The sequence below is a fragment of the Aulonocara stuartgranti genome (assembly GCF_965226115.1).
Source record: "Aulonocara stuartgranti genome assembly, chromosome: 6".
In the NCBI taxonomy this organism is placed as follows: Eukaryota; Metazoa; Chordata; class Actinopteri; order Cichliformes; family Cichlidae; genus Aulonocara; species Aulonocara stuartgranti.
Window position 1 is genome coordinate 15860128 of NC_138944.1, and position 27570 is coordinate 15887697.

Consider the following 27570-nt stretch of genomic DNA (forward strand, 5'->3'; position numbering starts at 1 on the left):
TGTCATATTTATAATATTTATATAATAATATTTATTTGCACTTACTTGTATTTTTTTTTATTTCTATTTTACATTTCCATGTGCAGGTAAGAGTAATAAGATGGCAGATTCAGCTGACAGTTTTAGTGGCTTTTTCTGGAATTCTATCCATAAAACACTGATTCCTACACGGAGACACGTTGAAAGGCCTCTGGAATATTTCTCTGAAGTTGCTGCTGTGTTGGTTTTTAAAATCAATAAAGGAGCTTTTGAGAACATCACCTCTATATGAAACTGAAATTCAAATCTCTATGTCTTATTTGTTTATATTTTCTGTTTGGCTTTGTTGACTTTATTCACAAAGTTGGCATCAGAAGTGTTGTGACTTTTCTTTCAGGATACTGGCCAACCTCGTGCAATTCTTATTGTGTCTCTCAGTACAGAGTAGAAAAGTTTTAAAAGTGTTTTTATTTATTTACATATTCAATCTGTGCAATTTCCTGCATTGTCCACAATATAACACTGTCAAATTACCTTAGCTAGTTTTAAAAGATGTCAAGTTGCCTTTTAGCAGTGGATCTCTTTCTGTCTTTCCCAGGATGCCAAGCGCAGATCAGCTTTGGTACTTCTCTTTTTTTTCCTGATACAACCAGAGGCTCTGCCACTGGTCAACTCAGAGCACAACTTCATCAAAGCAAGCAGAGTCCTTCCTCTTAGGAAGCTAATTAATTCTCTCCCCTTCATCTCAAAAACTAAACCTAATATATTCTTCTAAATCAACATTTGTCTGAAAATAAACACTTCGGAATAAGAGACACAGAAAAACAGAGATAGGTGGTTCTAGCTTCTAAAGCCAAGGCTGATTTGGCTGTCAGAGCTCTGCCAGTGCCTCTTGTCTCAGGCTGCTCGTTTTCTGTTCTGCCTTTGTTTTGGCCCAGCTGGCATCCCCATAGTAACAGCCAAAGAGTGGCGGGTCTTGCTGCACTGCATGAAATCAAGTGGATACACGCAGGGTTCTTGTGGGATAGGACTACGCTCAGAAGAAGTTCATGTGCAGCTGTTTGCGTGTGGCTTTTTGATCCAGAATCATAAAGAAACACAAGTGAAAGGGCAATTGTTTTGTTCAAAGAAAGCACAGAACAGCGTGGGCATATTTATTTGTTGCTGTGGACTCGAAATTTAATGTGAAAAGAAAGTGCCAGTAAAGAGAGGAAGTGAGAGTGGACAAAGGTGGTGAGAAGAGAGCAGAGAAATACAGGGGGAAGTGGGGTTAACAATGCCAGTGGTTTCCAGCATTATCTCCCAGATTGCCTTGTTACCATAAGCTAGCTTTGAATAGGCCGAATTAGCTGTAGCTGAAAGAATAGAGGTGAGTCAGCTGGTTTAATGCATGGACAGCATTTCTTTCATTCCTCCCCTGCTCTGGACCACATCCCTTCTGCCTCTCTGACTCGGTCCCTATGTTGCTCTGTCGGTGTCTCAATCGCATTCTTCTCTAGAAATTTCTCTTCTCTCACTCCCTTTAATCACACCAAGTTCCTGGTACACTTCAACGTAAAAATGATAATGTGGTTTCCTGTTCAGTTTTGTCACCAGCAAAATATGGCTGTCATTTCATTCATGTCATTTAAGCTTGACCTCACTTGACCTCACTAACTTAGGTACCAGTTTCCAGATTGTAAAGCAATTGTTGTTAGTTTGCTCGATGCGATTCTGTGGGAGCTTTCTTCCTGTTAAAAAGGAGTTTTTCCTTCCTGTTGTCATCAAGTGCTTGCTCACAGGGGGTCTTCTGATTGTTGGGGTTTTCTCTGTATTATTGTAGGGTCTTTACCTTATAATATAAAGCAGCTTGACGTGACTATTGTTGTGGTTTGGCGCTATATAAATATAATTAAATTGCACTGTATTAAAATATGGAGGCTTGTGTTTGGAATCTGACCAACTGTGGCGTCAGGTGGTGGTTTCTGCATTTTGTCCTGAGGATACAGTTAGTTCCATATATATTTGGACAAAAACAACTTTTTGGTTCTGCACATTACACAATGAGTTTAAAATGAAACAACTCAGATGCTCACACTTTCAGCTTTAATTCAGTAGGCTGAACAAAAAGATTTCACAAAAATGTGAGGAACTATAGGATTTTTTTTAACACGACCCCTTCATTTCAGAAGCTCAAAAGTAATTGGACAAATTAAATAACTGAAAATAAAATGTTAATTTCTAATAATACTTGGTTGAAAACCCTTTGCTGGCAATGACAGCTTGAAGTCTTGAACTCATGGACATCTCCACATGCTGGGCTACCTCTTTTTTTAATGCTCTGCCAGGCTTTTACTGCAGCGGCTTTTAGTTGCTGTTTGTCTTTGGGCCTTTCTGTCCAAGGTTTCGCCTTCAACAAGTGAAATGCATGCTCAATTTGGTTAAGATCAGATGACTGACTCAGACATTCAAGAATATTCCAGTTCTTTGCTTCAATAAACCCCTGGGTTGCTTTGGGTATATGTTTTGGGTCTCACTCGCCACTTGGCCACAGCGAGTTACTGGCATACATGGACAAACCAGGCACATTGGTAGGCTGGTGGACTGTCACAGCATATCCCACTGTGCAGTGCATCACAACAGATTGCCTCAGTGCAGCATTTCTGTATGAATGTAATGAAATTCATATCACAACCAGCTGATTTCTAAATCCACAGGTAGACCATGAAAGAGCAAAAGCTAATGGTACAGTAAGAGTAAGGCAGGCTCATGAGGTTAATAGCATTGCTTTTATTCATTTAGTTTTTAAAGAATGTAATGAAAACATCCATCTCTTATTGACCTTGTTCAGTCATGTTGGCTTTACATTCTGCTACTTTGAGAAAAGCTTGCAGACACTGTGTAGACACTGCTTGATTTTCTATCAGAAGCTTTTTGATTACAAAGTGCAATTAAATCAGCAAAGTTCTAGTTCTCCAATTGTGTTGACAAACGTACAAACATACTTTTGTTAAAACCTGCCCTGTGCTGGAATGACTGCCATTCAACTGGCAGCCTTTCTGTGAAAGACGAGAGTGGATCTGGCTGTGTTCAGAAGCAACCAGCAGCTACAGTATGTCAACACTGGCTTCCCTAATTCACACGCTCAGTGGGAGACATCATCTCTTCCTGCTGGAGACCGAAATCATCAAGCTGTGACCAGGAGTTAAAGTGTGGCCACTTCAGCTCCTATAAAATGTTCTCAAAACACTGTAAAACTTACGAAGAGAAACTCGTCCACAACACACATGTCGAAAGGTATCTTAACTCTTTATAAAATAGTGAGCAGAGTTTAGAAAATAAAATTACACAGCTGTTAAAATGTGACTTTTGATTTCAAGGCTGTATATTGAAAATGTACATCATGATATAGTCATTATATTCCAAGCTGTTCTTTAAAAGATAATCTTTTTTTCTGTTGAGTCAGAAATGAATATTTTATTTTGAAGGTTGTGTCCAAGGTCCACGCATTTTATTTTCTTTGGGTCCTGCTTCTTTCTTTTCTATGGCATCTTTTATAACAAGAGGAATAATTATTTTGAGATACATGTTTCCTTTTTATTTGTACCTGTGAACGCACACTCCTCAGATGCCATGTCTAATTTTCTAAGAAACATCACGTCAGCATGTTATGCAACGTACTAAATTCAGAATGCTACCACACACAGCAGGCAGCCCATTTCCTAGCACAGATAACTGATCAGAGATGCCTGGCAGTTTCTAAATTTTGGCCACACTGGGTAAGTTGACTTCTGCAGCAGTCACATTCGTTGTCACTCATGAGTGGGCTAACGGGATCAACTACTTCTTGAAGCAGGACACTTGAACATAAAATGAATATTTCTATAAACGGTAAAACCAGTAAAAAATCTTGTGTTTTTATGGTTTAATTTTATGTTGAGTGTAAATTTAATTTAAAAATTAAATCAGCGGAAACTGTGTGGAAAAGATACGGAAATGTTACAGTATACATTCCTGTGGGTAGTGTCACATTTCTCTGGTACAACATAGAGCATCAGAGCCACTGCAGTCACAGCTGGCTTTGCATCACCTGAAGGCTTCGTTTGCCAGGTTTTATCATGAGAATTTCTTCAGGCCTTCATCATTTGAGCCGTGGGCATGGCTGGAAGAGATTACACTTCTGGTCAGCCTGGCTGAATTTGGCAGGATCATGCTTTGCCTCTCTGAGGTGGAAACACATTTGGAAGAAGAGCCATGGCAGCATCTCAACTCGGATTCATTCCCACTTCTATGCCAGTGTCACTCATGGCCTGCTGTCAGAATTTTGTGGGTTTTTTCACCTCAATGAATGTTGCCACTCATCCTTTGGCGACACAAACTTTAGGTGCATTTAGGCACTAAAAGCTATTATGACCATGCACAGCTTCTAAATACTGCACGCCTGTTAGTGTGTATGAGAGGCCACGCGAAAGGCAACCAGAGCGTGAGGTTGCGATCACAAACGATTTCAATTCACGCAAAGAAAACACAGAAAAGTGTATTGTATATTGTTAGTATTTTGTATTATCTGCTATGTGCATGTTTGCGCACATGAGAATTATTTGTGTATGTGTGAGTAAGCATTCGTCGGGTATGTAGGAGATGAATCAGAGCTGTTACTGGCAGTCAAGGTGACTGTGTTAAGCCCCTTGAGCCCGCCGGTTGATTAGAAATGTGGTTTCAGATGATAACTGAGTCAGCGTCTTTGGTTGGATACTGTTTATTTTTGGTCGTAATAAATAAGAACAAAACAAAACAAAATAAAACATGTTTCTCTCCTCAGCTGCTGTGAAAGGATTCAATAAAAGAACATAGTGATTATACCCCTCTCTTTCTCTCTCTCTCTGAAATTGTTAGTCTCAGAGGATTGAAAAAATAAAGTGAAAAGAGTAGGATATGTTAAATGATTAGGAAAAAACAACTTGATATAGTCTGGATGTATGAAAATATACTGTAATGTTTGATGCAGTTTCAGTATTTAAGTGAAATTCTGACGGTAAATCAGTATTTTTCTATAAAGCAACAGATATTTTTTTTACAGCAGTACATGTAGCTTGAAGAAACACATTTAAATCTTAGTAGTCATGTAATAATGACATGTTGGTGTTTATTATATGCACCTGATGTCGTCTATGTTGAATTACATTCTGCAGTCTGCGTCGTGTAACTCTACAGTTCCCGGTTCTCTACTGCATTTCTTCATCAAAACTGACTGCGGCACATGGCCTTTGAGTGGGCTCTACATTTGAGCTGCGTTGATGTACACTGGTCAACAAGGTGCTGGAAACATTCCTCACAGATTTTGGTCCATATTGACATGATAGCGTTGCACACTTGCGTGAGATTTGTTGGCCACTGACTCTGAATACAGTGTACAGAGTACAGTGAACTTATTGTCATATTCAAGAAACCTGTTTGAGATGATTTGAGATGTTGCATCATCGTACTGGAAGCTGCCATCAGAAGAAGGGCGTTCGCTGGTTATAAAGGGCATGGTCAGCAACAAACTCCAGCAGAAAGCATAGATCTAGGCTTTCTTGTTGTTTCCATCAAATCTGGAATGATGCAGCAAATATCAATACTCATCAGGCCATGCAATGATTTCCAATCTTCTATTATTATTATTGTTATTCAATATTCTATTCTCAGCTGACAGGAGCGACACTGGTGTGGTCTTCTGCTGCTGTAGCCCATTTTCCACTCAGAGATGCTTTTTTGTCTATCTTAGTTGTATCGAGTGGTCACTGTTGCCTCTCAAACAACTGGCCATTTTTCTCTGACCTCTGCCATCAACAAGGTATTTTCACCCAGAAAACTGATGCTCATTGGATATTTGCTCTTTCTCGTACTGTTCTCTGTAAATTCCAGCCGATAAGCAGTTTCTGAAACACTCACATCAGCAAACATGCCATGTTCAAAGTCACTTCAGTCAGCTTTCTTCCACATTCGGATGCTCAGTTTGAACATCATCAGGTCGTCTAGACCATGCCTTCAGCCCTAAATGAATACCATGTGATTGACTGATTATAGATTTGCATTATAGGGCGGTTGAACAGGTGTACCTAATGAAAGTACATGAAAACTGTAAAATATTGTTTGCACATTGACCTTGCTTCACCTTTTCCTCAGTAATGATTATGTTAAACTACTGCCAGCATATTTTACATATTTAAAAACATACTTAAATTGCTTTGTAAGGCTCATTGCCAAAGCATTTATCTTGTGGCCCCTTGAAGATTTTGGCCAGTGGCTGGGTTACCTAAGCTGCCTGTTCAGGAGTTTCTTATCACAGTCATAATTTTAAGCCGGGAGCAGAAACACACCACCTGTCAGTGTCAAGGCTGAAATCTGAAGTCTTTTGGGTTATTATTTAATCTCTCTACCTCATGGCTAAAACGTCTCTGCTGGTTTGTTCTTGTCTTGTTTTGTCGCTATACCAACAGCCTAACCGCACACTAAACACCACCTGTTTGATTCTTGGATAGGATCGGACCTCCTATTTCCCATTATCACAGTGATTTCAGATCTCTAAGCCTGCACGTACTGTACGTACAACTGCAAACACACACACACACACACACACACACACACACCTTCAAATATACAGCCACACACATTAAGTCAAACTTCTACTCACTCCCCTCTGCTTCAGACTCCCTCAAACATCACGCATGAATGCATGCCACGGGGAATCAGCATGGCTTTGATAACAGCATATGTTTTCATGTAGGGATTGGAGTGTGAAGATCTCTGAAGGGAAGCTGTGCTTCTGCCAGCAGACAAAGGGGGCACAGGGCCAAAGAGATTTAGAGTGGCTACACTGCAGAAATGCTTCAGTGATCATACAGAGCTGAGTGCCAACAGAGGTGAGATTCAACGGAGCAAAGTTTGGGGGAAGACCAGGACATCTTGGGTCACAGGAAAGACAGCAATCAAGTATCCGTGTTGTTCCTCTCTGATTGTCATGGTTGTCATGATGTGTATGAGTTGCGGGATGGTCGTACGCATCACTGTGACTTGCTACCTTGTTAAGATTTGCCCACATCAGTGAGAATTTTTACTCTTGAGGAATATTTCATACTCCAGTGTGCACTGTCAGAAGAGGGTTATACTTCATTGCTCATATTTCGTCATTCTTATTTTCATTCTCCGTGGCCTCTGTGCTTTCACAATTGAGAGCATGTCTTTGCAAAGGCATTTTAATCTTGTTTCAAACTGTGCAGTAGGAGAGTCCTGATGGGATAAAGATAGCACACTTGTGTATATGCCACAGATTTTGTTCCTTTTCCTTCGAAAACCTTTTACTTGCTTAGATCTTCTGAAGAATTTCAGATGGCTTTTTTTTTTGACAGTTGATATAACACTGGAGTGTTTCAGTATCTGTGCCAAATTGTGCATGTTGTGATGCCCTGCAGTGATGCAGTAGGTGAAGGCAGGCGGGATGGGAAGAGAGCAGCACATGAAAGCTGTAGGTGGGAATATAGTTACGATGCAGCCATGCAGAATCCCACGACAGTCAAAGCAACAGTCTGCTCTTGTTTTTACTTAGCTGTAAGTATATCACGCTGGCTATGCTCACAAGCACCCACTCACCACCAGGTGGTTTCTCTAGGTGTGAGTGAAGTTGAATGACTACCAATATCAAACAGATGAAGACTTGTGCAAATGTTTACTTTAGCACTACATTGTTTTATACCTCAGAGGAACCGCGTAGAAGATTCGGTGACATGCAGTAATGTAGTTGTGTCCTGTGTTATCAACAGTATAATCAGTTTAAAGGTGACAAAGCTCAAGCATGACTTATCTAATTAGACAATACAATGGTTGGCTTGAAGTTTATCTGCGTGCTCTTCTACCCGTGATTTTTTTTATAGGTGGGGGTTTGTGTGCACAGCTCCTGGTGAGCCTTCATGTGAGCACACAATACCCCTGAGTCCTGTTGGGTTTGCTGCTCCTGTGATGCGATAGTGCTTAGCTCTGCTGATGATTGTGATGCGTACCTCTTTGACCTCTCCTTGCTCAGAGCAGGAGTAAACAAAAAGAAAAAAGGGAGAACAAAAGAGATGAAGGACACAGTGTTCTTTTCAAAGTGACCGTGGCTCTTTTTGCACCTCAGAAACATTTCCTCAGTATGCTGGGAATAGCTTTTGCTGCCAAAGCTAAAAAAGCTCTTCATTTTAGAGGACTGGTCTAATGGAAACACCAAACTCAATTTCATCACTCATTGCTAATAACTAAAGTTTTTATTGTCAAAGTTATTTGTGTCCTAATCTCTCAGCCCATTGCTACGAGTCCACCAGGCTTTTGCACGTACACTTTACATCAGTTCTTCGTGCTTTAATCGACTGGCTATAACACCTGGCTGCTTGTGCAGAAAAAAAGTAAAAATGAAACTGACTAAACTCATTGGCATGGCCAAAATATGCCTATTCCCAACTCTAAGAGAAGCAGCAGAGCCATTTAATACCACCTTCCAACTTTTGCTAAGTTACTTGCTCTGGTTGACATATTTTAAACTTATTTCTACCTGCTCATTGCTCTGCTTGCTTTTTTTTCTTCTTTAAGTAGCTTGTGTACAGTTCGACGCTATAGTCATTTAGAGAACAAAATAAGTACAGCTATATAAGCCCGAGCATGCTGAGTTCTGAAACCCGGCTGATATGTAAATCTTAGAAATCAATTATATTGCCAGGAGCATGATGCCGCTGGTAATTTCGCCCTCAAGCAACAGGAGGCAGCTGAATATGGCCTAGATCTGTTAGCATTAGGAGGGTTTTTTGGATTATACCCAGTGTGACAATTGAACAGCTTACTGCCTCTGAATATTAGTATTCACTTGTTATTGCTGCGGCCGGCCCCCGCATCTATTTTTGGCAGACCATAGCAGAGCTGGAACAACATTGTGGTGGTATTCATTATTCCCTTGGTGCTAAATAAAGAAGCGGTGGAGTCTCAGTGTTCTTTTTCTTTGTCTATCCTATTGTTTGCATCTGCGGAATATTCTGTATGCATGTGCATATGTGTCTTAAAGGTGTTAAGTGTGCATATGAGCAGTTTTGTCTCATTCTCGGCATCTGTTTACCGATCTTGGGTCTGGCTAAGAGGTTGTTGACCTGATTCTGGTGAGAGATGCCTTTTGAAATGCGGTGGTTTGATTTAGTAATGCATAGAGAATTAAGTATCAAAGTCAGTTTTGATCATATTTTTTTCCTGTTATGTTTGTTTGGCACACTTAAGTTAACTTTATAATGAACTGTTTATATTCTTGGTGTGCGCTGTATTCTTAGTTAAATTGAATAATGAAGAATCCAGAATGGTTCCTGCACTATGGGTGAACTGCAAAAGTTTTGAATTTGCCTTTCGTTGACTGTTAGAAGTAAATCATGTATTATATGCATGTTAAGTTCATCTCTAAGTCTGAATTAGCTGTGAACGAGTTTGAATTGTTGTCTGTCTCTGTGTGGGTTCTGTGACAGACAGTTCGCTTGTCCAGGGTCTCCCCTGTCCCTCGCCGTATGACAGCTGAAATAGTCACCTGTTCCACTGTGACCCTGAATATTATAAATATTCGACATGCAGAAGAATTTGGAAGGATGAATCCAAAATTGAGAATGAAATATTTTATCATTTTGGGAGTCGTGCTTTCTCTGAGAAAAAGCCCTTGATATGCTATGTCCAGTGAACAGTACTATGCAAATGCTTTCAGCTATCCCCCATGTCTATATGTTTTGCAAAGAAATTGGAAATGGACATGCAGAAATCTGTTGCTGCAAGGATACATGCAAATACAATACATAAGACAAAAACAGAGTTTCACAATTCTAACGAGCTTGAAAGCCAGTATTGTTAATACCACCTTAATTCTTCACAGCCTTAATGCTCTTAGACTTTTAGACTCTTAGAGCTTTCTTGTCATTTCTTTAAATAGTCTTTAGAAACAGCTCTTCAGGCCTTTTGGAGGAAATTCAAAGCTCTTCTTTGGATGTCGGCTGCCTTTTGCCTTCTCTATCAAGATTATAGCCATGACAGAGCATTCACTGTGTTTTACAGATGACTGTAGACCAGGGGTGCCCAATCCCGGTCCTCGAGAGCTACCGTCCTGCAGCTTTTAGATGCATCCCTACTCCAACACAGCTGAATCAAATGAATGGCTTGTTATCAGGCCTTTGCCAAACACGATGGCATGCTGAAGAGGTAATCAAACCATTTGAATCAGCTGTGTTGGAGTAGGGATGCATCTAAAAGCTGCAGGACGGTAGCTCTCGAGGACCGGGATTGGGCACCCCTGCTGTAGACCCTTACAGTTGTACCTCACTCCTGACCTCCTCTGTATATATTGACAATAATCTGAAAGAAAAATTCAAATTTGGATTAATCACTCCAAAAGGTCTGTTGCCACTGATTTTCAGTCCAGTTCTTTTGTAATTTGGTATTCTACCTATTTCCCTTCCTTAAGAATGACATCTTGATAGCTAGCCTTCAACTGAGGCCATTTCTGATGGATGAATGATGATCAGTTAAAGCGTCAGATGAATCCAGTCTTTGATAGATGTTTTTCCAATTCCTCAAGGACATAACTTTCCTCAAATTTTGTTGAGGACATGCTGCACACCGTGCTGAGATACAGTGTTTTCAGCTAATAGCTCCATGGGAATCACTGTGTTGGTGAAAAATATTCTTACACTAGTTAAGTTTTCTATTATCTCCAGTGTTTCTTATATCTGGGATTAAGTCTGATAAACTTTTAATTTTTAATTTGTGATCATTAAAAGGCAGTATCATAATACTGTCAATGCTATTATTTTTTCCACAATGAACACATATTAATTTCTTTCACATATAAGGTAGAAAAACTGCTCTAACTAAACAAACCAAGCAAACAAACAGAAAACAAAATATCAGTAAGACACTATAAGCCAAATTGCTATTTTAACCATTGGTATCAGTCTAAACTTTCACAATCACTGCATTTTTTTCTCTATTTTTAGGGGACGCTGTGGCTAATAAAAAAGTTCCCCATTCCATCATGTTCATTGAGGGGAATGAGGCCACTGTTTCCATGGCGATATTTGTAATCTAGTCTGTCTCTAAGGGTGTGAGGATTGTTCTCCATTGTCCTCAAGAAAAGAGATGCAAGGGGAAAAAAAGAGAGGACAAAATTCTGAAAAGGGGAGTCAGTCACAGCCTAGCTTGGGATATGCCAAGAGAGATGATTCATATGTGAATTATAGAGTATTAATATTTTTTTAAAAATTTTTTCTTTAACAGTATTTTATGTTCAGGAAAAACTGAAATAAACCTATGTTGTTTGTGGAACTTAGAGTCCCAAAGATATCTAAGTTGACTTTCAATTTTGTGCTGTTAAATATTACGTAAGGTTTAAGGTGCAAACCTGGAAAAAATGTGGTATCCAGGTTCTGTTGAGTCACCTTTCCTATCTCTACAACTCCCCTTCTAAGCTGTCCGTTAGAACTGATATGTTTTAAAGCTTGACTCAGAAGTAAAGGCACATTTGTCTACTGTGTACACATCACTTTCTGTTACTGCTTACTTGAATTGAAAAGGTTACTTGGTGGTTTTCCTTTATAGCGAGACACCTTTCAAAAATACTGAGATATTGCAATTACATATTGCAGTAAGTCAAAGGATGAAGTTTTTATCCACTTAATAGACAAACATGAAAGTAGAGACAAGGCCACGTCTAAAAATAGGGCTGAGATGGATTTTAAAAACACAAACTGCCACACATGCTTCCTGGGCTTTGTGCTTGTGCCTCATTAAATATTCAGGAAAAGAGCCATCCTTGAAAAAAGTTTTCAAAGATGCCAAAAGCTGCCCATTGTTCAGAGTGAGAGCAGCGATGATTGGATTTTGTTTGAACAAAAGAAAAGCTTCATCAAAGTTGGATTGTCATTATTTCACATGGCCCAAGACCGGGTGCAGAAAGTCTCATTTCTCAGTGGACTCTGACTTTGTTTGCTGCTTAATGTTTGATTCGCTTGAGGGTTTAAACTACGGCACTGTGTTGTCTAATTAGCATGTGTGTAGCACTTAATGATTTCTCAAAAGGAAAGATTTGAAACATGATCCTGAATAAACAAAACAATTACTATCATTTACATCACAAAGTGGTAAACAGACTAGATGAAATGAATGAAAATATCTGTGTAAGTGTTCTTATAGTGAAATACAGTGTAAAGAAAGAATGTAACTTCTTTAAGAATTAAAGGACAATGTACTTTTGCAAGTAAAGTTTGGTTTCTGAAAATTAGCCTTGTCATGCAAACTTTTTAGAATGCTACTGATGTACTGTCGGAGGGATCTGTAGGGTCCTCCTCAGTGGTTAGCACAGCAACAATAAAAACACGTCAGCATTTCTCTCCTTGCTCGTTCAAAGCAAACTGACACCAGCGTGCATAACTCCTGAATAGAAGTAAATGTACTTGCAGACCTGGGATTTCTTTTGTGTGTTAAGTCCGCCATTACCACCCAATGTTAGCTACGTTTTTAAGAATAGTTACACACAATGGAAATGCAGAAATCTGTTGCTGTGATCTTTTATTCATTGGCATCATTCTTTTATACTTTTGTTTATCTTTGAAGTCTTTCTGCCCTCCTGCTGTGTATGACACAGCATGTGGGAGTATTGCTGCTATTTAGTTTATTCAGCAGACATCAGCGTGACACTGAGGATGTTTGGCATCCTCAAATATTCCTGTGACTCTAGTCTGTGTTGACTGTTTTGTGGTTAACCATTTAAACTTTGATTCTCTTCAATAGATATTTCCTGCTCAAATATTTTATGACTGCACCCATTATAGGATTGATTCTTAATTTTTGTCTCACTCTTTCTTCATCTCTCTTCATCTAATCATTTTGATCATCTTGTAGTTTAATGTAGCCACTTACAATGCATGTGAATGATTCTTGACTCATTTTACTCGTTCCTAGAGATACATAACAATAATAAGGCAGGGAAAATGCATCTTCTGTATTACCCGTAGCTGCCATTGAATTTGGTTACTTTTCCCCTCTGCTTTGCATCAGCATCTGTCGGTGTTGATGAAGTAACACCGGAGACACTTTGTATCCTGGCATCGAGTTTTACCTTTTGTATGAAGCTTATTTATGTATTCCTGTGCTAGTGATAGCTACTCTCAATTTGAACAGAGTAAATGCACTGTGTTGTAGATGGGATGCTTCTTAAAATCGAAGTGAATGATACAGCATTCAGAAAGTGGTGTTCAGTGTCATTTGTAGTAATGTCATAAGGAAGTAATGTATGGTTATTTAACATTATACATTATAGAACAGTTTTCAGTTCTTTTTTGTCTTCTCCATGTTTACAGGGGGCAAGTCCATTGGATCATGCTTCCAGTCCCAGTGTAGCCAGCATACAGCAACCTCGAGGGCGAAACAGTTTTGTCCACGAACACTTCCAGGCTCAGTACAGGTGAGAAGCACAGATGTAAAAATGTGTTAAAGAACTTTGTTTTTAAAATAATGTTTGTAGCATCAGGTGACTGGATGAATGTTCCTTATTTGTTGGCCTTTAAGCTTCAGATAGTTTCAACTGCACTCTTAGACTTACGCTGACAACGATTCTGGAAACTCTTCCAGGTATCTCACCAATTATGCAACATTCGGTTACACAATGTCCTGGGGTTGTGTTCGAATAAACAGAATGAAATGCATACTTTTAAACATATATTGCTTTGGCTAAAGTGACAATGTATTTTCTCTCCTCTGGATAAAAATCAGTACCTTGGGAAAAAGTAGGTCGGACAGACCTATAAAGGATTAAGGGATTTATCTTTAGTAGTGGCCTCTGGCTCTTATTCCTTCATTCACAGCGGAAAGTCAGTGACTGAGGTTTTCTAGTTTAATAGATCCATTAATGGAACTGCCTCTAGACCTTTGAGAAACTTTGTCAGCACATGTGGTGGACTACAATAACATCACTTTGAACATTCATTTTTTCACTTGATTACTGAACAATGTAAACTTGCTGCACCCTTGTGAATATCAGGATGTACTAAAAAAAAAATTCTTTATTTTAAGTTAATATTCGATTGGATAGTCAGATGATCTAAAAGGGAAATAACTTTAAACATATTAGTGAAAGGTAGTCTTGGCCCATAAAGATAGTAATCTTTTCAGCTCCTTGTTACTAAGCCTGATTGAAACTTGTGAATGTCTTTTATGCATGACTGTAAGGCATGCTGTCATCAGCAGTTAGGCCAGTACAGTATGTTTCTGCATGTAGCAAAATATACAGTGATATGTTTCAGGAGCTTGGAAAGAAAAGCATCTGGACTTCTTTAAGTTGAGCTTAAAGAAGAAGTCCAGGCGCTTTTCTTTCCAAGCTCCTTAGACTACGAGATGACTGAGAACCTTCACAGACAGTGATATGTTTCCTTTTCTATTAGAGAAATAAGCGAGTAATATATATAAATTCATCAATCCCAATTTTTTGTGATTAACTCTGGCAGAGTGCTGGCTTTCTGATACCTCACACTTGGTCATTTTTTCCCAGTGGATTCAACATCACTATAATAGCTGCTCTGCAACATAGGTCACTAATGCATGATATGTATGACTGGGCTTCCAGAGAGAGTGCTAGTGAATTAGGCCCATACTGTGTCTGAGCACCATCCATCCATCCATCCATCCATCTTCATCCGCTTTATCCGGGGCCGGGTCGCGGGGGCAGCAGCCTAAGCAAAGAGGCCCAGACCTCCCTCTCCCCAGCCACCTCCTCCAGCTTATCCGGGGGAATACCAAGGCGTTCCCAGGCCAGCCGAGAGATATAATCTCTCCAGCGTGTCCTGGGTCTGCCCCGGGGCCTCCTCCCGGTGGGACATGCCTGGAACACCTCACACAGGAGGCATCCTTGTCAGATGCCCGAACCACCTCAGCTGGCTCCTTTCGATGTGGAGCAGCAGCTGCTCTACTCTGAGCCCCTCCCGGATGGCCGAACTTCTCACCCTATCTCTAAGGGAGAGGCCAGCCACCCTTCGGAGGAAGCTCATTTCTGCCGCTTGTATCCGCGATCTCGTTCTTTCGGTCACTACCCACAGCTCGTGGCCATAGGTGAGGGTAGGGACGTAGATCGACCGGTAAATTGAGAGCTTTGCTTTTACACTCAGCTCCCTCTTCACCACGACGGACCGGTGCAGCGTCCGCATTACTGCAGCTGCAGCCCCAATCCGTCTGTCGATCTCCGGCTCCCTTCTCCCATCACTCGAGAACAAGACCCCGAGATACTTGAACTCCTCCACTTGGGGCAGGAACTCATCCCCGACCCGGAGTGGGCACTCCACCCTTTTCTGGCTGAGAACCATGGCCTCAGATTTGGAGGTGCTGATCCTCATTCCCGCTGCTTCACACTCGGCTGCGAACCGTTCCAGTGCGAGCTGGAGGCCCTCACCCGATGACAAGAGCGATTCATAAGACCCTTATGAAAAGGACACCGAGGGAACAGTTTACCCTGCCCGGGATAGGGTTACCGGGGCCCCGCCCTGGAGCCAGGCCCGGGGAGGGTGCCCGAGGGCGAGCGTCTGGTGGCCGGGCCTTAGTCCATGGGGCCCGGCCGGGCACAGCCCGAAGAGGAGACATGGGCCCATCCTCCCGCAGGCCCACCACCCGCAGGAGGCGCCATAAGGGTCGGGTGGATTGTGTGCCGGGTGGCGGCCAGGAGCGGAGGCCCTGGCGGACTGACCCCCGGCTGCCAAGACTGGCAATAGGGACATGTGTCTGAGCACATGAGATTTTATTTAGGAGGACTGTGTGGAATAGGAGGACGCCTTTTTTCATGGCTCATTAGTGTTTTTTAGCTGCAAAGCTAAATGTTTACTTAAAAACTTAAGTCAGTTTATGCAAAATTTTATGTATTAAGTATTTTAAGTATTTAAGTTGTTAATGTTTGCCCATTACATTTAAGCTCAAGTGGACAAACATTTGCAGTCCAAAGGTGGGCAATAAAGTCGCAAAAATGTATCACAGTATTACAAGAAATTTGTGATAATGATGATACAGAAAAAAAAATTGAAATATGTTTTAAATGTGATTGTATGCATTGTCGTGCAAAATTTCGATAGAAAGCACCTAAGCATAGAAGAAAGTGTTTGTATTAATGGATGAATGAGGCACTATATACTGCATGAACCAGTCCATTTACCATTTAGAAGTGCATAGCAGAGCATTTCTAAGTGGAAACAAAGTGGAGGACATTTTCCATCCTTCTTTTCAGTTGCTTAAAAAGTTGCTTAAAATCCTCTTTTTCCACTGTTTGAATTATTTCCATTCGTGTTTACGCCTCCTGTCATACAGAGTCTAACTAGCAAGTGCCCCAGTTAGGCTCAGTTTGTTTAGTTTTGGGATGTACATCACCAGCTGCTCATATCTGCTCTTTTCATGACTTCCCAGCCTGCTTATATTCATTCCATGGTGTATTTTTGCCTCAAGTGGTGAAACAAGTTTTTGTTTTGTTTTTTTGCATATTTTGCATAGCATTGTGCTTCATTGGAAGATGTTGAAGTCTCTTGTTACTAAATCTTCATCAAAGGTGGACATGTGACTTTGGCTGTGCTTTTCTCGTTGTTGTGCACATTAGAAAACATTAGACCAATAATATCATGATATTGCACTTTATCGCGCAAAAATGATACCAGTATTGTCACAAATGATATGATGGATTCTTATGATGTGTTTGTTGACACTGGGAAGTCTAGCTTAGTTCAGGGGTCACAAATCTGCAGCTCTGAAGTCACATCCAGAGGCTACTTTATGTAAGGCTTTGATAAGAAACTAGATGAATAAGGGCTAAAACTAAAGATTTTTTTAAAAAAAAGAAAAGAAAACTTCTGTAACCTGTTAAAAAATGAACAATTTAAATTAAAGTTATTATAATTTTTTACATGTATCATAAGTCCTGATTCCCACTAGGAATAGTTTCCAACCTGCGGCCCTTTACTGCATGTCTTCCTCTCTCTCCACTTTCCCGTGTGTCTATACTGTCTCTATCCAAATTAAAAAAAAAAAAAAAAAAGATTAGAAGAAGCATTAGTAGGAAGACGGTGACAGACTTAAAGCTGTTGATTGAGAATCAGCCTAAACTAGTACATACAGTGGGGCAAAAAAGTATTTAGTCAGCCACCGATTGTGCAAGTTCCCCCACTTAAAATGATGACAGAGGTCAGTAATTTGCACCAGAGGTACACTTCAACTGTGAGAGACAGAATGTGAAAAAAAAATCCATGAATCCACATGGTAGGATTTGTAAAGAATTTATTCGTAAATCAGGGTGGAAAATAAGTATTTGGTCACCTCAAACAAGGAAAATCTCTGGCTCTCACAGACCTGTAACGTCTTCTGTAAGAAGCTTTTCTGTCCCCCACTCGTTACCTGTATGAATGGCACCTGTTTGAACTCATCATGTGTATAAAAGACACCTGTCCACAGCCTCAAACAGTCAGACTCCAAACTCCGCCATGGCCAAGACCAAAGAGCTTTCGAAGGACACCAGGAAAAGTATTGTAGACCTGCACCAGACTGGGAAGAGTGAATCTACAATAGGCAAGCAGCTTGGTGTGAAAAAATCAACTGTGGGAGCAATCATCAGAAAATGGAAGACGTACAAGACCACTGATAATCTCCCTCGATCTGGGGCTCCACGCAAGATCTCATCCCGTGGGGTCAAAATGATCATGAGAACGGTGAGCAAAGATCCCAGAACCACACGGGGGGACCTGGTGAATGACCTGCAGAGAGCTGGGACCAAAGTAACAAAGGTCACCATCAGTAACACACTACAACGGCAGGGAATCAAATCCCGCAGTGCCAGACGTGTTCTGCTGCTGAAGCCAGTGCATGTCCAGGCCCGTCTGAGGTTTGCCAGAGAGCACATGGATGATACAGCAGAGGATTGGGAGAATGTCATGTGGTCAGATGAAACCAAAGTAGAACTTTTTGGTATAAACTCAACTCGTCGTGTTTGGAGGAAGAAGAATACTGAGTTGCATCCCAAGAACACCATACCTACTGTGAAGCATGGGGGTGGAAACATCATGCTATGGGGCTGTTTTTCTGCCAAGGGGACAGGACGACTGATCCGTGTTAAGGACAGAATGAATGGGGCCATGTATCGTGAGATTTTGAGCCAAAACCTCCTTCCATCAGTGAGAACTTTGAAGATGAAACGAGGCTGGGTCTTCCAACATGACAATGATCCAAAACACACCGCCCGGGCAACAAAGGAGTGGCTCCGTAAGAAGCATTTGAAAGTCCTGGAGTGGCCTAGCCAGTCTCCAGACCTCAACCCCATAGAAAATCTGTGGCGGGAGTTGAAAGTCCATGTTGCTCGGCGACAGCCCCAAAACATCACTGCTCTCGAGAAGATCTGCATGGAGGAATGGGCCAAAATACCAGCTACTGTGTGTGCAAACCTGGTAAAGACCTATAGTAAACGTTTGACCTCTGTTATTGCCAACAAAGGTTATGTTACAAAGTATTGAGTTGTATTTTTGTTATTGACCAAATACTTATTTTCCACCCTGATTTACGAATAAATTCTTTACAAATCCTACCATGTGGATTCATGGATTTTTTTTTCACATTCTGTCTCTCACAGTTGAAGTGTACCTCTGGTGAAAATTACTGACCTCTGTCATCATTTTAAGTGGGGGAACTTGCACAATCGGTGGCTGACTAAATACTTTTTTGCCCCACTGTATTTAGATCATCAAAATTGCTTATTCAAAACACAAATACTTAAAACTTTACTTTCTGCTTATGTGATGATCAGAGCTAGGATTTTACGTTGGGCATGAGCTGCAGAAGATTGTCAGATTTCACCCTAAACTTTGGGTTGGGTTGAAGAGGGACATTTTAAAAAAAACCTGTCCCCAATGTGAAATTCCAAATAATTTACTAGCACCCATTTGTCGGTACTCTGGAAACGGGACATGGATTGAGTTAAATCTTCTCTGACTCACAGCTGATCACACTCTGGAGAATAGTGCTGTCGTGTCATGTTTGGTCTAACACGCACAGTTGACCTGGAGCATATTGGTGCTGGTCAACACAAAGGTTAGGCTCTGACCATTATGCTGTTAAGTTAAGCAGTCATTCATTCATGGGATTATCCATTTCCTTCACTGGCAGATGATGGATTGAATGCTTACTGTTGAAGACTATCCCTGAAGACCATCGTCTCCCGCAGTACTCTCAGAGCGACTAATTAAAATAACTTGGCACTGTATCTACTCATTGAGTCAGCTGTAGAGATGAAGATCGCTCTACTTAGACCTCTTCTTCTTTGTCTTTTCCATTCACTCTTTCTCTCTCACACTAAAACATCAACACACACCTGAACGTTTATTAGATCAAACGCTAATTCATAAGCTGATTAGAGGAACTGTGCATTTTGCCATTACAAGTCACACACGCATTAATACGCACACGTTATTACTGAAACATTTACAAAGTGTACTTTGTTCTTTCCTCCAACTCATACCCTTCTCATACAGCATGTCCTCTCTCCTCCTTTTTTCCCTTTGAGAACAATCCCAGCTATATTTAGACAAAGAGAAGAGAATTTTGTCTGTGAGTGCAAGCAGGGTAATGCTTTCTCCTTGCATAAGAGTGGCTGTAATTAGGTCTATATGCCACACACTTACACTTTCACAAACATACACCATCTGTCTTGTGTGTGTGAGTGTTTGTTCACAAACACAATTTTAGTCATTAGCTTGGGTTCCACTGTATCCTGGCATCATTTTTAATGTTAAAGAAGAAAGGCATGGCTGCTTCTTAATGGACTGATTTTGTTTTCTGGTTCTGGTTTGAATGAAATAGATTGTAAAAGAAGGAGCGCAACGCAAAGACTGGACAGTTACTGTCTAACATCATTGCACTCTATAGTGAAGCTGTGCTAATGTATGACACAAAATATCATTCATGCGAGATATACCATTAGTGCCAGACATGCATGCATGCACATCTGTCTGTCTGTCTGGGTTGGCTGCTAATCTCTCAGTAGACTTTTCTGTGCTTTGATATGAAACTTTAAGGGGAAACTTAACACTGATCAGAGACAAATAACTGTGTTGTTATTCTGTCAAATTAGTACCATCTATTAATGTTATAGATGAACAGGACTGATAACGTTTGCTGTCAAGCTGCCATATTAATGTTAGCGTTTCATTATGTTGCTGTTGAAAGACTGCTAATAGTTAAATGGCGAACGTGTGCATCAGTCAGGTTACTGTTTATTATAACTTTTTAACACTGAAGTGTTATCGAAACAAAAGCTTTACTGACCTCTCAAATGCCTCATAAAGTGTCGTTGGATGTTTTGGACTCAGTGAAGGCCTGCCTGTCTGCAACCATGCCGTGTGACATTGTATTCTAAACAGCGTGGAGGCAGCGTGGAGGCAGAGATACTGTTGCATGAGCAACCGATTCAGTAGTCATTTTTAATATCAATCGCTGTGAGTGTTGATTTTTTTTGACAACTCTAATTATAAAGTTTGTTTTCTGCTCATGTTTGTGTGAGTGAGTGTAATAACGACCAAGCTAACACATGTAACTGCATCACTCAAAAAGTTTACAGCTGTGGGACTAGAGGCTGTTTGAGAAAGCTGTCTAAAATAGAGAAATGTGAGACAGTGGGGGCAGGGCCATGTGTGCTAGTAACAGGTCAATACACATTTTGTACAGGCTAAAACTAATAATCTTTTCTCTTTTTTTGATCAATTCGTTAATCAATTGTTGAAAAGCTGAAAATATTTTACAAACACTAAATTTTCACTGACAGGTTCTTTTGTTGTTTTCCGACCAATGTCTTTCTACTAGAAAACATATCACCTAAATCAGTAGTGCTATAACTGAAACCAGTGAGCTTTGATTTATTTCCAAACTCTGATGCATTGCTTTCCCTGTGACTCATTCTCAGTTAATAAGTAAAGAAAAATTCCAGGAGAGTTGAGTATTTGTTTTTGTGCTCTGGGTTTCATCAGACCTCCTACTGTGTAAAGATTCCTCATATCCATTTGTATTATTTTCTCTTATCTCATATCAGAGTTTTAGTCTGCTGAGTCTGGAGCATTATTCCTCCATATACTTTTCCTCTTTGTGTCACCAACAGGTTAAAAAGGAGTCACTTTCCTTCCAAACGTAGACTATCCAAAGAGCCGTCACTCACTTTTTTTTTGTTTTTGCCTGTGTCGTCCTCTGAAAAGGACGACACAGGCATGTTTCTTTTCGGCCTTTCCCTCGCTTGTTCGCGCTTTCCTTCCTTCTGCGCTTTCTTCCCGGTTCCTTTTATATCTTACAGAGATGCTCCTCAGAGAAATTTTAGTGGAGTTGTCTGATCTGAATAAATGTTTGCGATTAGAGCGAAGACTGTCTTGGGGTTTGGGTTTCCTGTGTGGGAGTTGGTGCTCAAGTCGCTCGGCTGTGCCGCTGTGTTTAGATGAGTCTTTGTCATAGCCTCCCTCTCTCCTCCGTCTGTCACTCTCAATTTTGTGGCATCTATTTTTAATGGCCAGAGAGATGTGCGGAAAGCCCGCGCCTCAGTCTCTGGCTAGATGAACAAGATAGTTGAAGGAAGGTTACTTTTCTCTTATCGCAGTGGCTTTTATTTAGATGTAGATTTGTTGTGAAGGAATATTATAGCTTTTAAAGTATAATATTGTTATGTTATGATATTCATGTCTTCAGATCAGTGAAAGTAGACTGAAAGCTATATGCAGGCAAACAAATCATTGTTTTTATATATCCTTGAAGATAAGCTAACAGACGTAACCCACAAATGTTTAAAAAAGCAAAACTAAAATGTTGATCTACTTACAAAATTTAACGGAGAACAAAAGATGTGAGTCCAATGTAAGGAGTTTATAACACATCATAATAACCATCGCTAATAAACTATAAACTAATATTTAATCTATAAACATTTATTCAATTCATTTCTATTTGTATATTGGGCCAAATCACAACAGGAGTTACCCCAATGTCTCAAGGTCAAAACTCTACAATAATAGAGAGACAACCCCACCAATCAGATGACCTATGAGCAAGCGCTTGGAGACAGTGGGAAGGAAAAACTCCCCTTTAGCAGGAAGAAAGAATCTTCTGGCAGAACCAGGCTCAGGGATTGTTCGGGGTGGGGGGAGGGAAACAGGACAAAAGGCACCCTGTAAAGAGAGCCAGAGTGTCATAATAATTCATGATTAAATGCAGAGGGGGGTAATGCATATAATTTCTTTATTTATGGCATTAGGTTGTGTAATAAAAATATTCTGATTTGTAGCTGATATGAGACTTTGACATTTATAGTCATTGTCACTTGAAAATATGAACTGAAGTTGAGCCATCTACTTACCTTTTCTTTAACCGTGATCATTATAAAGTGATACCCAAGTTTTCTCTACCAGTCATGCACTTTTATACTATATCCTTTGAAGACTCATCGTCCCATTAGGAAGTGCAAACTTCCTCTCATCTTCAAAGATGGTCTGCAGGAGCTCTATTTACCCCCAAAGATGCATTGTGGTTTGGAATGTACTCACGCTGTCCTCTTGGGGGGATCTGTCTGGTCGACCCATGCTGCAGAGCGGAGTGCCTGCTGAAAATATGACTTTTGATGCTTTCACCACCCACAATGCTTACTTCGAGCACAGCATCGTGCAGCAGTGTTCCTCCCATTGATACCACCCCACTCCCTGTTGTACTTTGAAGTGGGTGCTGGCCATTGAGCGCAGGGCATTATCAAGCGAAAACAATTCTTTGATCTCTTTTTCCTTTAGAGTTAGCAAAAACAAAAGTCACATTGTAATTTGGAGTGGATGAAACAGCAAACCTAAATTGTTTTTACTGCTAGAACTGAAAATTACATCTCTGCAACTTTTTACACTAAACATTTTCTCACAGCCTGTAATGAAACAATAAATACAACAGATGTCACCTATGCTCACACCTGTTAGTTGTATTAGTTTTTTTTAATGACCTGAATTTTTCCTTCGTATAATTTTTATGTCTCACAAATATTCTTTTTTTTTTATCCCTCTTTAGCGTACTCTGTCACATCAAATAAACCAATTTTGTATTCTGATGGAGGAATACTTGCACAGAGGTATGAATCAAAACAGCCTACATTGAGCCCAACTTGAGCCCAGCTATTGACACTCCATAGTCACCCATCTACTTGTTTCCACTGAGAGCTGTTCTACTTGACTAGTGTTGTTCCATCAAGGTGATCTTGTCTGTGTGATGATTACTGCTGAATTAATATTGCATAATGCACAGATGCTATAACCCAGGCTCAGGTGGTAACAACATGTCATATTGATTATGTCATTCAGTACATTTTTTTCATAGTAGCTGGGACAAATATCACAGTTTGTTTTCATACCCTGATCGTAGGAAAATCTTTTCATGTTGCTAGTGTATAAGCCACGTTATCACATTATGCTGTCAGAGCTCATATACCATGAACAACTCTCCACTGTCCAAAGTGAATGTATTTTGTGTATTTTGTGCCGAATGTGTACTATCTTAATCATAGAAAGACCCGGAGTACAAAAGTTTCTGGTTAAGTTTTCCCTCTAAGACTCAAATAGAAGTTCACGTCTCTGGAGTTTTGCCTCATTAAAGCAGGCATTTTTCCTTTAGTGGGGACCCACCATAAAATCACCTGTGACATCCAGCCCTGCATATGTGTGTGCGCACATACTGGTGCACACATAGCCAGTTGGAGCAGATACCACAGGAGTCACTTCACTGTATATAAATGCACTATGTGGTGCAGTTTTACCCTGAACATCAGCTAAAACACTCCATGTGTGCAGAGGGACAGAAAAGAACTGTCACAGAAATACAAACCAGGCCACAGAATTGGTGTTTGGGGTGGGTTAATGAGGTTAAAAGGTACTTATAGGTACTTATTTATAGCAGTGTATTTGGAAAAGGTAGTAGAACTGTGTGCCTAAATTTTGCTCATTTAAAATTAAAAAAACACTAATAAGATGGTTGTCGTTGGATCACGTCTATTTTTAATCTATTTAACATGTTATCTACATTCTACAGAACTTTATTATGTTATAGGCGTGTTTTGAAAGCAGAGGATATATCTTTAACAATCTGAGATCACAGCTGATACAGATCAGTTTAAAAAAGGCTTCAGCACATCTTGTCTCTGTGTTCAGACATCTCACGTGTAGAATTGCAGTATTAATTTGGTCCATTAATATTTAGTGCTTTTAAAAAAAATATTTTCCAGCTGCACTAACAGGAACATCTCGCCTTCCTTAAAACTTTATTAATTTATGTGAATGAAGTGAACATCTCTGGCTGACCCAAACTAAGATACATGAGGCAAAAAGTCAGAGAATGAATTTCCACCTGAAACTAGCCAAGCTAAAAAGAAAGAACGAGAAGCCATGATTCAAAATGCTGCAGTGCTCAAAATCTGTTGCATTATTTTTTTTTTCTTTTACAGTTAGTTTTTAAAACTGCTTTAGCAGTGAAAAATGGGAAAGTGCAGTCATGTTTCCCTCCGTTATTTGTTGCACGGGCTAACATGAAGAAACGTATGGATCATTTATTTCAGGTAGGAAGGACGAAGCTCATATGTATGCAGGTGACACAGAGGCAATTTTCTCTAAAACTACGGGTGGGGGTGGGCGGTTGGGGGGTCTGGGAATTAATACTTAGTAAAGTGAGAGTTTGTATGAGACTTTAAATGTGAGCATGTGCGAGAGAATCTCTGCAGTCCTTTAGCTGAGTTAATTTCCCTTGACGGGAGGTCTCCACTTGTACTCTCTCTTAGAGAAATAAGAGTGCTCTCCAGCCCAGAGCCTGTGACACTTGACTGACTGACTGACTGACTGACTGAAAGGCAGACAGAAGAAAATGAACTTGCTTTCTCTCTCTCAGTCCCAGTAGAAGCAATGACTTATAGAGAACTATGATGTTTATTGCAGCCCCAGGTATGCTGTGGATGGGTTTAGCAGATGTCCGAAAAATGTGATTGAAAACTAAAAATAATCTGAAAGAAAAACAAACAAAAAGCCCTGAAGGCAAACTTTTCAAACCATGATTCAGAGTACAGAGTAATCCTGCTGCTGTGTAACAGACGGGAGCCTTTTTTCCAGAAGACAAAATAAATAAAATAAATCACTTAACAATTTAACTGAACCTACTAGAATCACACTCTAGACTTTATGAAAGGAAGTATTTAGATAAAGGCAGCTGCTGCAGTGACTAAACAGTGATGTTTTTGTTGTTAGTTCTGTGTGTGTGTGTGTGTGTGTGTGTGTGTGTGTAACTGACTGTGCTCAGAAATACATTTCAAAAAATTGAAACTTCCAGGAAAAATGAAGCTACAGCTGTTGCCAGACTTTTGAAAGCACTGCCTTCCACCAGCATGCACAGTGCTTTTTCTAGATCACATGACTTTTATGCTCATATAGCCGTATCCTGACCTGTTGTTCCAGCCACATGCCGTCTTTATATCATTTCTGGCGTTGTTGTCACGGTCTGGCTGGCAGACCGTGGGGATGTGGGGAAAGGAGGACCCAGGCGCGGTGCTCTATGTATAAACAGTGTGTTTATTTACAGAGTGGAACAAAAACAACAATAAATCCCCGTGTTCTCCCAGACTCCCGTGTCGTGTCTCTGCGTGAATAGTTCGTGTCTCTGTGCTCTCCGCTCCCGTGTCAGCACCCCCCGGTGCTCGCTGCTCTTCGTGCCTTCCACGCTCCTCCTGCGGGAACAATAGACGCAGCCGTCAGGACACAAATAACCGCGGGCATACACTTACACACATTAACTCAATTCAATGGGACGACTAACGTGGAGTCTCAAGGAATGATCCCGCGTCGGTGGGAGCTCCAAGACTCTCTTAAGTAGCTCCCCCGACGAGGCCTGATCAGCAGCAGGTGTGTGGCTTCGGGTGTGGCCAGTCCCCTTGCAGGGCCACACCCTCCAGGCCTGACGCCGCCTATAAACAAGTGCTCAGCCACCCACACACACATATACACAAGCACAGGGAAGGGGGAGCAACACCAAAATACACAACAATAATAATAATAATAATATAATACATGACTGCTCAGGGATCCTGGGTCGCCCAGTCCCAGGACCCTGACAGTTGTGCTGCAAAGCTTCCCAGTTTGGAATAACAGTATGAAAAATGCTGGAATCAGGCAACGTGCTACCGCATAACGTTTTGAGATGCTGCTGGCGGAGTGTTATTTATATAGCTCGGAGCAGGACGGAGGGATGCCGGGTGGTTCGACTTTCTTGATGATAAATAAAGGAAGCTGCTGCTGTGCATGTGTGTGGGTGTATGTGTTGTAGCTCCGGGTGTCTGGTTTAAACTAAAGACTGGTGGTCCTTTGATTTGGCACCTGAGCGTTGTAGATGCTGTACAACGCTTGCTTTTTGTCAGACGCACAAACACACATGCACAGACATCAGCAAATAAAGTTCTCATATCGTTCACCAGACTGGAAACACTGCCAGCCTCGAGCTTTTTAAGTGATGCTTTTTGTTTGTGTGTGGGTTTTCCTGCGTGCACGTTTCAATGTAAGCGCAAGCAAGTTTTTTTTTTTTGGTTTTTTTTTGGGGGGGGTGCACAACATTGTGTTTTTGTGAATATAGCCTGTCAGTCTGCTTTGCCGAGTACAAACTGGCATCATTAGTGAGCCTTAGGCTGGCTGCCGCAGCACACTGGGCTGAGCACTGACAGCAAGGAAATGTGGAGTTTAAAAACTGTTATTTTTTCCATCGTATTTGTATATTTGACAAGTTTGCATCTCTGAAAACATCGTTACAGCTCAACTGACAAATCGTAGTAAGACGTAGCAGCATCTGGCAACGCACGCGCTCGTAAATATGCACACACCCTGAATGCTGTCAGTGATAAGAGAGCATTAAGCAGCATCAATCAGACTTAAAAACAGCAAACACATTAAACAATTCCAGTTAAACAAATTATGAGTTTTATCCACACTCACCCTCTGAAATGTTAACTACCTAAAAAGAAAACTCTTCAGAAGCCTTTTTCAGTTTCACACCTATAAAACATAATGGCGTTCGCTGTGGTGGAGATAAATGGTTTCTTGTAATTCTCCTCCGCTCTGTTGAGTTAGTTCTGAGAAACTGGTTGAATAGAAAACAGTGTGAATAAGCGCCTTGATATTGGCTACAACTTCAAAATGAGTTCATAAACTGAGCAAAGCTGTTGAATTACATTCAGTTATCTCAATTGAATAATAGGATTACATTCCCACACTATGAGAGGATTACGTGGCACTAGAACACACTGAACATGGTGTTTTTCTTTGATTGCCACATAAGAGGCTAGATTGCATTTACGTGTAGAGAATGACAAAAGGTTATTTGAGGCTAGATTGTGGATTTCAAACTAAAGGAAAAACTTAGAAAATTCCTTGCATAACTGGTAATTTGCTGTACTTCCTGTACTTTCATGCCGATATCCATGTACTTATTGGTTGGCAGAGGGTTGTGGGCCATACTACAGCCTATTTTTGTAGACACATCCTG

At 40.6% G+C, this 27570-nt stretch overlaps 1 protein-coding gene and 1 long non-coding RNA gene across 2 annotated transcripts in view; one reads left to right on the forward strand and one right to left on the reverse strand.

The window, feature by feature from the left end:
* usp43a (ubiquitin specific peptidase 43a) overlaps positions 1-27570 on the forward strand; it is a 127772-nt gene that overhangs the window by 25028 nt on the left and 75174 nt on the right. The window contains exon 3 of the mRNA XM_082535880.1: positions 13347-13450. Within this exon, the coding sequence (XP_082392006.1) occupies positions 13347-13450 (104 nt within the window). The remainder of the gene's footprint in view (positions 1-13346; positions 13451-27570) is intronic.
* Positions 25591-26132, reverse strand: LOC309708136. Its single transcript, XR_014277178.1, has 2 exons — positions 25855-26132; positions 25591-25765 (listed from the first exon to the last, which is right to left on the reverse strand). It is a non-coding gene; the product is annotated as an uncharacterized lncRNA (long non-coding RNA).